This window comes from Lepidochelys olivacea, assembly GCF_965140295.1.
Source record: "Lepidochelys olivacea isolate rLepOli2 genome assembly, chromosome: 14".
Taxonomy (NCBI): Eukaryota; Metazoa; Chordata; order Testudines; family Cheloniidae; genus Lepidochelys; species Lepidochelys olivacea.
In genome coordinates this window covers 42,926,785-42,944,532 of record NC_140424.1, presented here as the reverse complement: position 1 = coordinate 42,944,532, position 17,748 = coordinate 42,926,785, and the positions used below count along the sequence as shown (strand labels likewise).

Sequence of the window (17,748 nt, the reverse complement as noted above, 5' to 3'; positions counted from 1 at the left end):
ATTACCCTGTAAGATATCTACCATCCTGATTTTACAGGGGGGATTTCTTCATTTCTATTTACTTCTATTTTTATTAAAAGTCTTCTTGTAAGAAACTGAATGCTTTTTCATTGTTCTCAGATCCAAGGGTTTGGGTCTGTGGTCACCTATGCAAATTGGTGAGGCTTTTTATCCAACATTTCCCAGGAAAGGGGGGATGCAAGTGTTGGGAGGATTGTTCATTGTTCTTAAAATCCAAGGGTCTGGGTCTGTAGTCACCTAGGCAAATTGGTGAGGCTTTTTACCAAACCTTGTCCAGGAAGTGGGGTGCAAGGTTTTGGGAAGTATTTTGGGGGGAAAGACGTGTCCAAACAGCTCTTCCCCAGTAACCAGTATTAGTTTGGTGGTGGTAGCGGCCAGTCCAAAGACAACGGGTGGAATATTTTGTACCTTGGGGAAGTTTTGACCTAAGCTGGTAAAAATAAGCTTAGAAGGTTTTTCATGCAGGTCCCCACATCTGTACCCTAGAGTTCAGAGTGGGGGAGGAACCTTGACATGTGTGAACACACACACACACATATATATAACTATGTAAAGTATAAAAATTCTGAGAGCATTTAAAGCGGTTCCATTTCCATCTCTTCCATGCTTCCCCTTCCTGGCTCCTGCCATTAAAAGTCACCATGTAGCTGAACTCCTTACAAGAGGGGAGGTTCTGCTACTCCCCTCTGGGCAGTTCCTCAAAACCTCACAGTTCCCAAAAACAATTCCCTGGCAGTTCCCCAAACCTGGACAGCTCAGTAAAGCTGCATGAGAACAGTTGTAGCCACCACTCGCCAGCACAGCTAAGAGGCATAAGTACTTCCTTTTTAAAATGCCTTCCGCTGCTTCCCTTCAAGATTGTTGATGTAACCTTAGCTTGTGTCTTCTTTCAACCTGAACATTTATGGATGTTTAATGTATCTTGTTTTGAATTGCACTCAGCAGCCTTACCTATAAATTAAGACAGATTTTGTGGGGGAGTTATTTCCTTGTTGTACATAAGATGGTGGGCTTTCTGTACAGTTGAGACTTGAAACTTTATAGTTGTACCATCAGCCTGCTAGTTAACGAATTGAGAATGGTAGTGAGTGTTGTAGAAGATGCAGGGTACCAGCATATGACCAGTGTCCTCCAACTCTATTTCCCACTTGACATGACACTGTGTGAATGCAAACCTAACAGTTTTACTTTTTGTGGGCACGAATTTTATTGAACCAGTCTCAGTGCTGCCAACTCCCAGGATTTTGTCATGCATCTCATGATAATTATTGTTTTCCTTAAAGCCCCAGCTCCTGGAGTCAAGTGGAGATGTGATGATTTCAGCCTTCATGCCTAAAGAAAAAGTTTCTAGCCCTCATGGCTGTGGAGAAAGGGTGCACTGGGGTCAAGTTTTGAAGCTAAGGGCTGAAAAAGCAGAAGGCAAATAAAGAACATCAACTATTATTTTTACAGGTTTCAGAGTAACAGCCGTGTTAGTCTTTATACTCCTTTTCTTATTATTTTTACGTAATCTCATGATTTTAAAACCAATCTAATGATTTTTGGTGAGCCTGACTCATGATTTTTGAACATTTGGGGCTGGCAGTACTGCAGTCTATTGAACTGACTCTGGCATTATTGGTCCTCAGACATGGAGTCCTATCCTGAGAGGTGCTGAGTTCCTTGGCCTCCCATTGGCTTCAGTGGGAGCTGAAGTGGCACCACAACTCCCGCGTTCAGGTCCTGATCCAGCAGAGCCCCCTTTCCCTGGAGAAGGCAGTTCAGCCACCCCATGAAAAAGAGTTTTTCACTCACACAAGAGTTGAGTGGCAACAACAGAGAGAGAACTAGAGTGAAAGGCATATATTAAAGATGGCTGCTCCACTGAAAGGTTAGGGAAATGCCAATTGACTATTTCCCTCTTTTATGCTTTAACAAGACTTTCTTGCCATGTGAATTTTCAGAGCTGCCATGCTAAATGCATCAGGACTCAGCTTACTTGTACTACTGAAAAATAATTGTGCTTTTAAAATCCTAAACACCGTAGTGCAGAACAGCTCTCCTGTCCTGAGTGTTTTCAAGCACAACTCAGACTGGTTGCTAGCACATAGGCATTAATTTATTAGCCTGGGTGCCTGGACTTCTCAAATCACCAGGGGAAAAGGAAGTAAAAAAGCTTCAAATAGATGACAGACACTTCCTGATTTTGGATACATTAGCTCATATATAAATGAGGCTGCTCTTAGACTCCATCCTCTTCTGTACGTGCTCTCCCTCCTCTGCGCTTATCATGGCAGGTGAAATAGTTTATGCTGATTTAAACATTTTGAAAGCCTCTTCCAAACCATTGCATCCAGCTCGGCACCTCAGTAAGTCTTTAATTTCTTAGTTTTTGTGCTAGTATGATCTCTCTTTTCAATTAGAAAAATGGAATCCTAATGTACTTTTTTATTATTTGAATTGCAGCACAGATAGCTTAGAAAGAAGGTCTTTAGAACCAAGGAACAGCTCTATATGCTATGTTCACAGAGTGGGACTTCTGAGAATGTGAAATCCCCTACTATTGTCAGAACTGGATACGGAATTTCTTTAAAGCATTATCATAGCAAGCATTATGTCAGTATTAAAACAGCCACATCACTACAAGAGTAGCCGCTGGCAGCCTATATATATATACAATTACAATTATATATACAAATACAATACGTTATTGTATGCCATCTTTCATACATATTAGGAGGATTGAAGTAAACTAGTGAATCTACAATTTACTATAGTGGGATAAGTCAGAGGGATAAGGAGTAGGGCAATGGTCAAGTCTTGGGAAGAGTGAACAGAACAGAAGGAACCTGGGAGGCTCCAAGAACAGGAAGGATTTCATTGTCTCATTAGAGAGGATTAGAAGAAAAGTGGTGGGGAGATATTTAGGTACACTGTGTCATGGAGCCTGTGTCACTAAGAAGTGCAGAGTAAAGAAAAGGATTTACTGGCCTCTGGTTAAAGACCCAATGTTTATTTGAGGAGGTTAGGACCTGGGGCTGGAGAAAAAGGGAAATTTGGCTAATAGAGAAAATTACAAGCAACCATGGGATTTTGCACAGGATTCTGAAATGGGAACATATTCCCACCTTCCCTTCTATCTCTGAGTGCAGAACAGGAGTGGACATGTTTCATACCAAATTAATTTTGAAAAGTTGTAACTTAAAGGAGACTCTCAAGGAGGAACATAGTAGCAAGGATGAAAGGAGAGAGGGAAAATGAATATCAGAATAATGAAGAAATAAGAAACTGAGCTAAATGTTAATTTAAGGCAGAAGTTCTCAAGCTTTTCCATACTGTGATTCCATATTACTACAAGTTTTAGGGCACCCATCCATGTATCCAAAAAGAAAGTGAGTGTGGTCACAACCCCCTGAAACCTGTTTATGCCCCACTGAGGCTAAGAATCCTTGACTTCAAAGGATGCAAAATGCAAGCATAAAAATTATAGAGCAATTTTTAAAGGATTTGCCAGAAAATTAGTATTATTTGAAACTTTAAAATTTTGATGATGCTCTTTTAGAACTGATAAATAGTGTAGATGTTAAATATCTCTTTTCAGGGTAGTACGGTGGAGTGATAACCCAGTAAGACTGTGGCAATTAACCTTTTAATAGGAGTATTAAGCCTTTAGTTTTAAAAAATTATTTCAAAGTGGCAATGAACAAAACACAAATTAAAACTGATATTTGAATTTGTCCTGTTAGTTTGACAAATGTAGGTCCATTACTTAACAGGAAAAGAGAGCAAATAAAGGATGACACAGAGAAAGTTGAGGTGTTTCGTGCCCTTTTTGCTTCAGTCTTCACTAAAAAGATTAATATAGAGCAGATACGTAACACAATATTAACAACAAGGGGGAAGGATCTTGGGCTAGAATATGGGAAGAACAGCTTAAGGAATGTTTAGATAAGATAGATGCATTCAAGTCAGCGGGGCCTGATTAAATTCACAATAGAGTATTTAAGGAAATAACCAAAGCAATATCAGAACCATTAATTGGTTTTGAGAACTCATGGAGGATGGGTGAGGACCCAGGGGACTGGAGAAAGAAAATCACAGTACTTATCTTCAAAAAGAGGAAAAAGGAAGACCCAGGAAATTATAGACCAGTCAGTCTAACTTTGATACCTGGAAAGATACTGGAACAAATTATCAAACAATCAATTTGTTCAGACCTAGAGGAGAATAAGGTGATAATTAGTAGCAGCATGGAATGTCAAGCACAAATCATACAAAACCAATCTAACTTCCTTCTTTGACAAGGTAACTGGCCTAGTGGCTGGAGGGAAGCAGTAGACACGATATATCTGGATTTTAGCAAGGCTTTTGACACAGTCCTCCATGATAGTCTCATAAGCAAACAAGGGAAATGTGGCTTAGATGAATTTACTAAAAAAATGAGTGTACAACTGGTTCAAAGACCATACTCAGAGAGTAGTTAACAATGCTTCACTGTCAAACTGGGAGATCGTATCAAGTGGAATTCCATGGGTGGCTTTTCTGTGTCCAATACAATTCAATATTTTCATTAATGACTTAGATGATGGAGTGGAGACTAGACTTGTAAAATTTGTGAATGACAGTTTCTAGCTAGGAGTGGTGCAAGCATTTTAAAGGACGGGTTTAGAATTGAAAATGACCTTGATAAATGGAGAATTGGTCTGAAATCAACAAGATGAAATTCAATAAAGACGTGCAAAGTACTACACTTAGGAAGGAAAAATCAAATGCATACCTCCAAAATGGCGAATAGCTGGCTAGGCACTAGTACTGCAGAAAAGGATTTGGTAGTTATAGTGGATCACACATTGAATATGAGTCAACAGTGTGATACTGCTGCAAAAACAGGCTAATGTCATTCGGGTTTGTATGAACAGGAGTGTCCAATGTACGAGCTTGTCTATTTGGGAACTTTACAAGCCCTTGTGTGCGTTAAACTAGGGTGTGACTCTACAGAGCACCAGCTTGCTACACACTAATGTCACGTCTGGATGCATTTTGTCTGTTCTGAAAGTTCTGGCGTGTGGTTTGGCTTAGTGTTCTTCCAGACACCGGTCAGGGATGGGCTAGGACCTGATATACTTAATCCTGCCTCAGCACAGCTGATAGGCTAGATGATTTGTTAAGGTCCCTTCCATCCCTACATTTCTGTGATTAATCTGTGTTTATACCACCTCCAATTATCAGAAAAAAAATAAAATTAATGAGGTGTATTACCTTTTTTCAGAGCTCTTTGGCAACAAATCTGACTTTTTGAACTGTTTGTTTTGTGTTTTTGCCTTGCAAATTATTTTCCACATGGCAATTGAATTAATACAATAACAATTATAAATATCTACTTCTGAGCTCAATGTTTTCTTCAAATAGTGGGTGTTAAAGACAAAAAGAGAACCCTGGAGTCTGATGCTGATAATGTAATGCTTTTTGGCACAAAAGTTCAGAAGACACTCTGTTACCGGAATAGGAGTTGTTCCCACAGAGGATTTTAGGAGTTAAGACAACACAGTGTTTCAGACATAGCGTTATTGTGGCAGAGGGTTTTCAGCAGAGGATTCACAGGACATGCCTCTTACAAAAAGAACCTGGCACATTCGACTGTCACACAATCCTCACTTGTGTAATGTTTTTCTACCATAATATTGGAGAGGTCTCTGTACCTTAATGCAGGACCTTCCTTGCCTTACCTGTCCTGATAGCTTGACAGGCTCCCTACATTGGGTCAGAAGGGAAGCTGATGGGTCAGGGTAAGATACAATCCAATTTTTCCCCTTACAGAAAGGCGGGGGAGGCCTCCAAGGGGTTGCCAACAGTAGCATTGAGATATGGGAGAGCATCCTGAAACAGCTGTATGGTATGTGACGCAGTAGGAAATTGTGAGTGTTGCTGAGGAAGAAGGGGGCTATTTGCTGATCAGGTTAGGGAACATCTCTTCTCCTGTCAGTGCTCCACATGTACTAAGCTCAGACTGCCTGCTTTACTTTTAAATTGCAATTAAAAATTCAGCCACTTGACAAAGTACAATTAGACGTTAATGTGGACATAAAGACAATGAGACATAGACACCATTATATGGTTAAATGTGGAGGCTGGAACTTTATTTAAAACTATTACCTAACTAGGGTAACTACCCAAACTACCCAGAAAGGTTGTTCCAGTGCGGCTCTCCAGTTGGCACGAATGGCCTTGGTGTACTACAGACTAGAGGGTAAATGTGAAAGTCATGCCCCCTCTCCACCCTCACCCTGACTGGTAAGCCAGAGTCCCAACCCTTCCTCCATGCTAAAGATAGGAGAGACAAGATGAGGTGAGCCACAAGCTGCATGAGACATAGGGTATGTGCACAGTTCGAGCTGGGGTGAGATACCCACCTTGAGCAGACAAACCCCGCACTAGTTCTGATCTAGCTAGTGTGCTAAAACTAGAGTGTATTTTAAAAAATAGTGTGTCTAACTGAGCAGCAGGACGGGCTCACCACCCTGAGTACATCAGTACGAACCCAGCTGAGACCACAGGCACCTACTCAGAGTGGCTAACACCCTCCTACTAGTCACGTTGCTGCTGCTGCAGCTACGTGTGATTTTTAGGGCACTCGCTCAATCAGAGTTAGCACGGGGAACTGCTCCCCCAGCTCAAAGCATAGACAAACCCCTGCACCAATTAATACTGTGCTCAGGACCATGGCCAAGGCAGACCACCGGGTTACAGGAACCTGTAAACAAACCCTTTCTAAACTACCAGCCACATGGGAACCTGTCAAAGTTGCAACAATTATAATCTAAACCCAGACCACCTTGATGCTGAATGGAAGGTGGAAAAAACCCACACGGCAATTTGCCAATTCTGCCATATGGCAAATATCCCTTCCAGCCTCCAAAATGGTGATCAGCCGAACCCCTGACATCACCAGCAATCCACCAACTATATTAAAGGTGCAACAGGGAGCTCACAATAGTTACCCCACATAGGTAACTCAAAGCACAGTCAGGTAGTTTAGACACTGGTTTTCTAGCAACAAAGGACAGGTCTATGTGTTCTATGCACCATGTATCTGGCAGGACTTAGCTAACCTGAATCCTTTACCACTCCTGGAGCTGGGTACTGAATTTCTTTAATGCCCTGTGGTGCACTTTACTTCAGAGTAAATACAAACTGTCTCAGAAAATGTCATAGTCAGCGACAGGCCCTACATACAAATACAAGGGCCATGCTGTTATATTTTGATGACCCTCTTTTCCTTCAAATTCCTCAAGCCCTATCTCTGCTGTGATACCTACAGAAAAATCAGGCAATCAATGATGCCTAAGTTGAATGATAGTTTGGAGCAACTGATTTAACTTTACCAAAGGAGGAAACAAATTTCCGATTACTTTATTTATTTATTTAGATTTAAAATAACAAAGATTTTTACCCAAGTCTCCAGGTATCCTAACATAATTATACAATTAAATTCACCATCAAACTGTGCACACAGCTAATCTCTGTAATGTCTGATCTTATTATTGTTCTGCTCAGCCTCTCTCCCATTGTGTTCTGTACTCAGTGAGAACGTCCCTGGCATGAGAAGTTTATGATACAGTCTCTTAGGGCAGGTCTATTTCCTTGTGTAGATCTGGCCTTAGTTAGCGGATAGGTTACTGCTCCAGACTGGAACCTTTGGGTGCTACCACAATACAAATAAATCATATATTTCATAAACCTGTTTGGAGGCTGTAACTGAACTATCTAGATACTATAGCAGGGCAAGGCAAATGGTAAGGACCCGTACATTTGGTGAGTCTTGAGAGGAATGACTGGGCAGAAGGCATCTAGCAGAACTTCATTAAAAAAAGAAAAGGAGTACTTGTGGCACCTTAGAGACTAACCAATTTAAGAACTTCATTGTTCTATTAGGAGAGGTGTGGGAGTCTCACAGTCCAAGGAGGAAGGATGGGATCTGAAAATAGTTGGGGAGCCAATTCAGTGCAGGGTGTTGTGGAGCTTGTGCCACTTGATGGGCGAAGTGTGGAGCGGGACAAGCCTACTAATATCTGTGCAGACAAGAATAAAATCTAGTATCTGAGGAATACAGGAAATGGGGCTGGAGAAAAGGAGGAAAGGAGGGAAGCCTGGTCGAGGGGGAATGATGAAGGCACAAAGGGATATCTTCTCCTCGATTCTGAAATGGACAGGATGCCAAGGACGTTTCCAAGGCTAGGGATGAGGTGTTCACATTTCCTGAGTGCAGAGATAAGCTATAAGACTCGGTATTTGTGGATCAGTCAAAGTTTGGGAAGTTGTGACTTAGAACAGACAGGAGGGAACCCGTGGTAAGGATGAGAGGAGATTGGGGGTGGGCAGTGAATATGCATCAGTATTTCTAAAATAACGAGGAAACAAGAAATCATGAATTAAATTTTAATATAAAGGATGGACACTTTTTTCTTAAAGGATTCCCTTGAAAATGGCTCGGTGTATTTGAAATGTAACTATACAAGTTATTTTACAAAACAGATATCTTTGGGGTGTAACTTCTATAGGTACATGAGCTTATGGATATATGTGAGAAAATTTTAGATGATTATGTCGTCAGCCTCTATTTTTATTCTACTAACACTGCAGTTGCTAAATAAATATTAATATCCCAACTATGCTGTTACATAGGGCATATGGAACATGTCAATGTTGTACTGTAATTGGCCAAACTTGCAAGGCCTTACACTCAACTGGGTGGCATTTCTCTGTCTGTCTGGTTGTAACGCAATAACTGTAGAGTGTCACTGTCACGCTGCCTGGTAAGGGACACAGCTGAGAGGGCCAATCTCAGATCAGACTGTCAAAATACAGGGCAAGTACCCCAGACTGGTGGTATAGTCTATCATAGAGTGACCAGATGTCCCAGTTTTATAGGGACAGTCCCGATATTCTGGGCTTTGTCTTCTATATGCACCAATTACCCCCCACTTCCTGTCCCGATTTTTCACCCTTGCCATCTGGTCACCCTATTCTATCATAAGATTTCACCAGACAATAACAAATATGTGCTTCCAAAATACTATACTAGTTATCATGAAGCCACATACAGTCCCTTTAGGCTCTACAGTCCCTGTTTACCACTCAGGCAAACTGGACTTTATGATAAAAGGTTATTAAAACCAAAAATCACATACATTGGGTTTTTCCAATCCCAGAGGATCAGTCACTTACCCTAGGTAACAGGCTGCTCAAGATCTTACCAAAATACAGTGCTAGTAGCCAATCCTTATTAAACTAACTAAAGATTTATTAACAAAAAAAGAAAAGAGAGCTGGTAAAAGTTAAAGCAGACTCCGTGAAACTTAAAGTTAAAGTAAAACTCCGTGAGTTTGTGTGTGGGGGGGGGGGGTGAGAAAACCTGGATTTGTGTTGGAAATGGCCCACCTTGATTATCATACACCTTGTAAGGAGAGGTTTCAGAGTAACAGCCGTGTTAGTCTGTATTCGCAAAAAGAAAAGGAGGACTTGTGGCACCTTAGAGACTAACCAATTTATTTGAGCATGAGCTTTCGTGAGCTACAGCTCACTTCATCAGATGCATACCGTGGAGTGGTCACTTTAGATAAGCTATTACCAGCAGGAGAGTGAGTTTGTGTGTGGGGGGGGGGGTGTGAGAAAACCTGGATTTGTGCTGGAAATGGCCCAACTTGATTATCATACACATTGTAAGAAGAGTGATCACTTTAGATAAGCTATTACCAGCAGGAGAGTGGGGTGGGAGGAGGTATTTTTTCATGCTTTGTGTGTATATAATAAGATCTTCTAAACTTTCCACAGTATGCATCCGATGAAGTGAGGTGTAGCTCACGAAAGCTTATGCTCAAATAAATTGGTTAGTCTCTAAGGTGCCACAAGTACTCCTTTTCTTTTTGCATGACTCATGTCCCAGACAGACAGAACAGGTTGCCAACATGGCCTTATGACAAGGGACAGCCCTTATTTTTTCATCTCTGTACAAGATCAGGAGTTGCTGAGTGCTGAAAAAAAGTAGCAAGAAATACCCCTGGTGAATGCGGTTGAGTGCCGATTATCGTTGTTATTTATTAATAATAATGATAATATTGGGAGGAGGGGTGGGGCAGGGGTGCTAAGAAAACAGTCCCTTATTTTTGAAATACAATTTTGGCAACCCTAGACAGAAGAGACATAATGATGGTTGGAGGGGAGTGTGAAGGGGACAATGGAGGGGCATGGGGGAAGGAGGTGTGCACACAGCTTCTGGCCTGGGAGGAAATGGGAGACTTTTGTATGGGGCACAGGGGGAAATGGGGTGCAGACCGAGCCCCTGCCATAGAGGGGAGAATGTGGGAAAGTGGGGCATGAGGGGAAAGGGGTGAAATGGGGGCACATGTAGAGTCCTACATGGAGGGCAATGGGGGTTGCTGGTCCGGGAGGAGAGGGAAAGGGGGTGCACACAGAACCCCGGTGGGAGATTGGGGGAACATGAGTGGAGAAAGGGGGAAATGGAAGGAGGACAGAGCCCCTGGCATGGATGGAAGTGGGGGGAAGGGGGCATGCAGGTGCACACAGCATCCCTGTCATGAGGGGAGAATGAGGGACCTGGAATGGGAAGGAGGGAGAAATGAGGGGAACACAGAACTGCTGACATGGGGTGAAATGGGGGACCCTGGTTTAGAAGAAGGACAGCATGGGGGAAAGAAAAGGGGACACTGGTATGGGAGATAGGGGAATGGAGGGCACAGATCTCCTGGCAGGGGGAGATTGAGGGAGTTGCAGGGAATCCCTGCAGTACAGGAAGGTGGAAGGGGGCACCCAGGGAGCTTGTGGGGGGAATAGAGGGAAGGAGCCCCTGGCATGTTCAACAAGCTTGGTTGACAGATGCTACAACGTGTGCGAGCCTCTGGTTATATTCAGTTGTTCTATGTCACTATGAAAATGTGCACCTATTTGGTATAGATCCAGTGACTCTGACTTCCTTGATATTGTTGCTGTTTTGCCAAGCGTTAGCAGACTTTGGGCCTGGCAGGTCAGTTTCCCATTGGAGGTGAAATTAGTGATCCGGTCTCAAGCTATTTTCTTAGTGAAGCTTGTTTACTTACAAAATACCGACCTGGCTGTCCTTGACCAGAGGTGTAACAGACTGAACACAGATAACTCCTTTGTGCAGAAAGGAAGGAAAGACTTGGGGGTTGCCGAGTCCATCCTGCATTCACCCCGCAGCCGTGGATCCTGCAGCTCCAGTCTGCAAGGCTGGAGCTGCTCCGGGCATTGTGATCTGCTGCAAAGGAACACAGTGGTTTCATTCAGGCTTGGCCCAGTCTCTCCTCAGTCATGATGACAGGGCTGGTGACAGGTCAAATTTGCGTGAGTCGCACTACGAACCTGTGCACTGGGTCACAATGCCACTCACACAAATTCGGATCAGCTGCCCCTGTCAGGCAGGCCAGGCCAAACCTGACCAGCACTGTGACCCTGGAAGTCACAACACCAGAGTGGGGAGCCGAGCCCAGCCCGCCCCATGGGATAGGAAATGCAGATACTGCTGCTGTGATATGTATGGTATACAAGCACTAGTTACACTAATGTGTATATTCTTGAAGAAGCTTATGACAAAGACTAAGATCTTGATTTATAAAGCCTGCATAGTCAGTATCCTCCTTTATGGCAGCGAGACATGGATCTCATATAGCAGGCAAGAAAAGAGATTCAATAGCTTCCATCTGTGGTGCCTGAGATCCATTCTAGACATCACCTGGCAAGGTAAAATTACTAATGAAGAAGTGCTAATGAGGGCACAAATCTCCAGCCTGAGAGCTATTATCAAGCACAACCATCTTCGTTAGTTAGGTCATGTGCATAGGATGCAAGATGGAAGACTTCCTAAAGACATCTTATAATATGGTGAGTTAAAGGAGGGTCAAAGACAGAGAGGACACCCAAAACGTAGGTTTTGAGATGCCTGCAAAAGAGACCTAAAATAGAATCATAGAATATCAGGGTTGGAAGGGACCTCAGGAGGTCATCTAGTCCAACCCCCTGCTCAAAACAGGACCAATCCCCAATTTTTGACCCAAACGGCCACCTCAAGGATTGAACTCACAACCGTAGCTTTAGCAGGCCAATGCTCAAACCACTGAGCTATCCCTCCCAATGCTTTGGTATTGAGTCACAGACTTAGGAAGCCCAAGTACAAAAGATCATTCAAGTTGGCAATCCAGTCTGGAGACAGGCATCACAGAACGTGATAAACAGTGGCTCTCTACACTCAAAACAAAAAGTCAATGTAAAAAACAAGTGACTAGCCTTGGACAACAGGAAAACACCTTTCGTTGCACTCGATGCGATAACATGTTTGTCCAGAATTGGTTTTTATAGTTATCAAAAAAGCTGCAGCACCAACTGTGACCTCACATCCGCAATACCAAACGTCTGTAAAGACGAACGGGACCAATACTAACGTGCATATTGTGTGTTGTGGGTAAGATATTTAGTAAGTCGTCTGGCTTTTGCACTAATGCTATTTACTGTGTCGTGACAAGCCATTGAGGTTTACAAATGTGTCCTGACCCCAGAAAGGTTAAGAACCACTGTCTGGTCAACACAAAGCCTGAGGGGGCTGATGCAAAGACTCGCCATATAGCATGGTCAAATATGCACCACTCTAAGTGGGATAGAACCATGTTGCTAAATAATTGACAGTAGAAATCTGTTAGTATTGTCTTCACCTTTGCAGTATTTTGCTCTGTTTCTTTATGGGGTGCCCTAAGAGTGACGTGGCCCTTAACTGACAGGTTTAAAAATATTCCTAGTATTATGTGAGGACTGAGGGGGAACACAAATGCCCATTCAAGGATGCTGCACGGGTTCCACAGGACAGCAGGTGGCCATTATTATTTCTTGCACAATGTGCTGAAGATATTTCACTCAATCCTGACTCTTCCAGATCATCATCTACATCAGCGTCCCCGCTGTCATTGGATCACTGCAGGGCTTGGAGCAGCTGGGATCCTCATCCTGCTGGGAGCTGTGATAGCGATAAGTGTTTGGGGTAAGCAGTTCAAAATTAATTTGTGCAAAATGCGGCACTCTGAAATTCCCCCTTCCTGCACATTTCTGATTCCAACGCTTTTGTGAATAATATCCTGGACTCTTCATTATCATCACAAAGGGAACAATATCACATGAAGAAGCTAGTGTTAGAACTTGATACATGAGCCCTATGTGATCCCGCTCTCACAACGCCACTGTTCAGTGTGCACAGGGAAAAGTGGAAGACACCTTATAATGTGTAATAAATTAGATTTTCTCTCTTTCTCTGTCATGCTCTCTCTCTCTGTCCCAGTTCTCAGTTTGATAGCTACAGCATGTAACTGTTTATTACACACACCCTCATTCTCAGTTTGCTAATCCCTAAGTGGTAGTTGCCGCTCATTCTCATGCTCTTCTGAAGTTTCTCAGCTCAAAGGATGTCTGAATACACCGGAGAACAACAGTACCAGGGAGGGAATCATCCATCAATCCAACTGCAGCACTGGCCTAAAAGATTTCCATTTCCACTTGAAACAATTTGTGTGTGAATCATCTCACAACAACTCAGCAGGTAACCTCAGCACCTTCTCTCTCCGCAGCTTCCTGTATTGTAGTGCCATCTAGTGGTTAGCTCGGGTAACCCAGTGCAGGACACAAACCACTTCAATAACTACTTATAGGGCATCTGGTAGCGATTCCTGTTTAGGGTCCCTAACGCTTCCATTGTAAAAGGGTCTTGTGGTATCTTTGAGGAGCTCTCACACTTCCCTTGTTCGAAGCAGGCCTTTGAAATAGGGGGCCGAGGGGCCTTCATGTTTTCTTTGGCCCATGAAATTTCATCCAGGTTTTGCTGAGATGGGAACCTTGGAAGAAGAGCCACCATTTCCCTCCTTGCTTGTGATCCTCAGGAAAACTCTGTAGCATGACAAAATAACAGTCAAAAGTGCTGGGCTCACCTTGCCATAGCAGCACACTCTGCACTGGGAGTGACCCGAGCAGATGCAGGTGGAGGTGGGGAGGGGTGAGAGCTGGGCCAGGCTCCCCCTCACTCAGCACATAGCCCCAGTGGTCTATCAACCCCTTGCTCCCAGGAACACCACATGGGTTAGAAGCTCCTCCTGGGGAAGGCAGAGAGCTGGCTGGGCTCCCTTTGACCACTCAGGCCTATTCCCTGCCCCCATCCCTCAGGATCACAGACTTTTCCTGTAACCAGCAAGCAGAGTTATTCCTGTTGCTGGAGCGATAGCAGTGTGGTGTGATACTGAAGATCCAGGGTCCAAACGCTGCTGCTGATTCAAGCTGGTGCAGTTGTTCCAGTCACAGAATTTTTTTATGTTTTTTTAAAAACTAGGAAATTAAACACAATACTGGATTAAGAGAACACAAAGATTACAGAGTCAAGCTCCCAAAAGTTAGGAAATGCCAAATTATCTGTACAACCTTAATTCAGTTACCCGCACAACCTAATTCAGCCCCCATTTGTGTGTGCCTTATGATACGGTCTTTATTGCAGGATTATCTACTATTTTTATCTCAGGGCTGCTGCCTCATTCAGTGCACAGGCCTATTTGGTTCCAGGTCCATGATGGCTCCCCAAGCATTCAGTGTACTGGATGACCTCACGTTGAGGCTGAATTACAGTTGCATGGACAACCATGAATGTGGCATTTCCAATTTTGACTTTGCAACCTAAATAAAGTTCTTTTAACTCTTTTATATGTAGTATTATCTCCCCCCAACTGGCATGCAGCCATCTCTAAGGGGAAATGCAATGGCTGTTAAGCAGTGCACAGGAACACTACACTAAAGGGGAGGAAGTGAAGGAGGATCCCAGTAGAGCCTGACCTGCGTTAGCCCGTGCTATTTCAGGACTGAGGTACTCACAGCTTCACCAATACCCCTCCCTCCTGGCCTGCAGCACCTGCGGCGAGTGGAGTGTTGGACCTGTCCTCAAACAAAGCCAAGGCATAGCTCTGCTGAAAATGTTGAGTCTGGAGGTCTGTGCAGGAGTTTAATGCAGTTCAGAACCTTCAGCTCCATTAAACATTTCCATTTCCCCCTCCAGAGGGATCAGGGTGTAAGCTCTGCCCCCCAAACTGGCTGCTGCACAGGGACAAGTGCTACTGGGTGTCAAAAGAAAAAAATCCCTGGAACGAGAGCCGCGATGACTGTTCAAGGAGGAGCTCTCGGCTGCTGGTGATCCGGGACCAGGATGAGATGGTAAATAAAACTAGTCCTGGAGATATGAACATCACTAGTAATAATTAATACACAAAACCACTGTGCTATGTGTCTGTCAAGGCTGCTCTATATCAGGGGTGGCCAAACTTACCGACCCTCTGAGCCACATACAACAATCTTCGGAAGTTCTAGAGTTCTTCATCCCTGCAAGGAGGGGGGCGGAGGTGGGGGGGTGTCTCAGGGCTTCAGCCCCACAGGAGGCACCTGACAAGGCTCAGGGTTTTGGCCCTGTGGGAGGCATCTGCCAGGGCTTGGGGCTTTGGCCCTGCAGGGGCAGGGGTCTCAGGCTTCAAGCCCCACAGGAGGCACCTGCCCAGGCTCAAGTCTTCAGCCCTGCTCCTGCTGAAGCTCTGAGCCCCAAGAGGTGTGCCCTGCAGGACTATAGCCCTGAGAGCCCCCCCTCCATAGGCGCCAACTTTACCCAGCGCCAGTGGGTGCTCGAGCCCCCCACCACCTCCGGCCCCTCCCTGACTCCGCCCCCATTCCAACCCTTTCCCCCAAGTCCCCACCCCAACTCCACCCCCTCCCTGCCCCTATTGGACCCTTCCCCAAATCCCCGCCCCCGTCTCTTCCCCCGAGCGCACCGCGTTCCCCCTCCTCCCCCTCCCTCCCAGTGCTTTCCGAGCAAAACAGCTGTTTTACGGTGGCAAGCGCTGGGAGCTAGGGGGAGAAGCGGAGACGCAGTGCACTCAGAGGAGGAGGCGGAACAGAGGCGGAGGTGAGCTGGGGTGGGGCGGGGAGCTGCCAGTGGGTGCAGAGCACCCACCAGTTTTTCCCCATGGGTGCTCCAGCCCCGGAGCACCCACGGAGTTGGTGCCTATGCCCCCCTCCACACTGGCAGGAAGCCAGAGTTGATGCGTGAGGGGGCATGTGCCCCCCAGTTTTCCCCAAGGTTTGCTGGTCCAGCTCGATCACATGGTGCCACTGGGCCCAACTCCCTGCACTGGGAGCTGCGGCTGTGGGGAGAGGCAGCGACAATCAGCTGGGAGCTCCTCACTGCAGTTCCCAGCTGTTTGGCATTGCCTCTCCATTCGGAGCTAACACCTGGGAGATGCAGGGTGGGGGCACTGAGGGTAAGAAGGAAGGCAGCTGGGGGGACCTTGACTCAAGCTGTTGGGAGAGGGAACCTTTAAATTGTGCCCCCCCCTACTCTCAGCAAGCACCAGTCATCTGTAGCAGAAGCCCCTCCTAGCCCCACCACCCCACCGCAGGGCAGAAGCCCTGAGCTCCCCGCCAAGTCTGGTAGGTGGAGAATGGGAGTGGGAGGGGGCTCTGGGAGCAGCACTTTAACTGTAAAGAGATTCCTGTGGCTCACAAGCCATGGTTTGGCCACCCCTGCTCTATACATACCCACACACACTAAAAAGCAAGGAAAAGAAAAGTTAAGGCCAGCAACAGTACATAACCTGTGCCCTGCTACCCAGCGGTGGACACCTCACCGATAGCATGACCCCCAGACACCACAAAGACTGTACCAAGGCCTGAATTCTCCCCAGTCAGGACAGAAAATACGAACTGGCCCACTGTCACAAAGGGTGGCTGTGGTGGAGTGGGGAATTGAACCCAGTTCCCAAAGTCTCTAACTAGCACCTTAACCACGTTAACCCTCCTTCCCCGTCACTTCATTCTTCCATGTCATTTACAGACTTTCATACAAACTACTTCCAAAGACACAAACCAGATCTGGCTTGGACTTACTGTTACATCCTGTGCGAGGAAATGGACTTGGGTGGACGGCTCCCTGTTCAATCAAACACTGTGAGTGTTTTTATCCCATGAGTCCATGTAAGATGTACAGCAGGGGGCACAGGGTTGTTGCTTTCCAGAACTGGTGTCAGCAGAGGCTACATATGGTCGCAAGAGATATTCAGAGCTAGGAATGACACTCTGCACAGAGAGGAGATGAATTGAGTCCTGAGCCTCATTCGATGGCTTTCGCATCCTGAGGGCTGGGTTTTGTAATATGGACAAGTGTTTTCAGAAATAGATCAAGGCCAACCAGCTGCTACAAAAGGGTCATGTGCTCGGAAGCGTTTTATCAATTAGGGCTCTGTAGGAAGAGTTCAGCAGTTAAGGAAGAAATTTGAGAGGTGTGTCCGAATGAGGAAAAGCTGCTAAACATCTTGTTCAAAAATTCTAAACAGGGATTTATTTATTTTGTTTCCCAGGTTCAAGTTAGTGGATCCTGCTGAAGGGAAATGCGGGGTGATAAAAGCAGATGGGATTCAGTGTGAACCCTGCACTACAGTCTCTAAATGGATTTGTGAAAAAGACGCTCTCCTCATTAGACAGTGACATTAATTACGTGTATTTTCTAAGTATGAACTATAAATTCTTCTTTAGTTTCAGTCTGTCACATGAACGATGAATATTGAAGATGAGCTTCAAAGGGAAAAATTGGGCTTGTGCCCTCCCACTTTTCTAAGGTGGATAAAGACAGCCTGAAAGGCTTTTCTTGCATTT

General features: G+C 44.9%; 1 protein-coding gene across 1 annotated transcript; it reads left to right on the top strand.

The window, feature by feature from the left end:
- Positions 1-2,230: 2,230 nt before the first annotated feature.
- On the top strand, positions 2,231-17,580 carry LOC311530752 (killer cell lectin-like receptor subfamily B member 1B allele A; the record flags this gene model as incomplete). The annotated part of the gene is made up of 6 exons (XM_084647621.1): positions 2,231-2,369; positions 12,959-13,063; positions 13,466-13,615; positions 15,110-15,264; positions 16,931-17,043; positions 17,454-17,580. The coding sequence occupies 6 exons, from the start codon at positions 2,231-2,233 to the stop codon at positions 17,578-17,580; spliced, it is 789 nt and encodes a 262-aa protein (XP_084503747.1).
- Between the last annotated feature and the right edge of the window lie 168 nt (positions 17,581-17,748).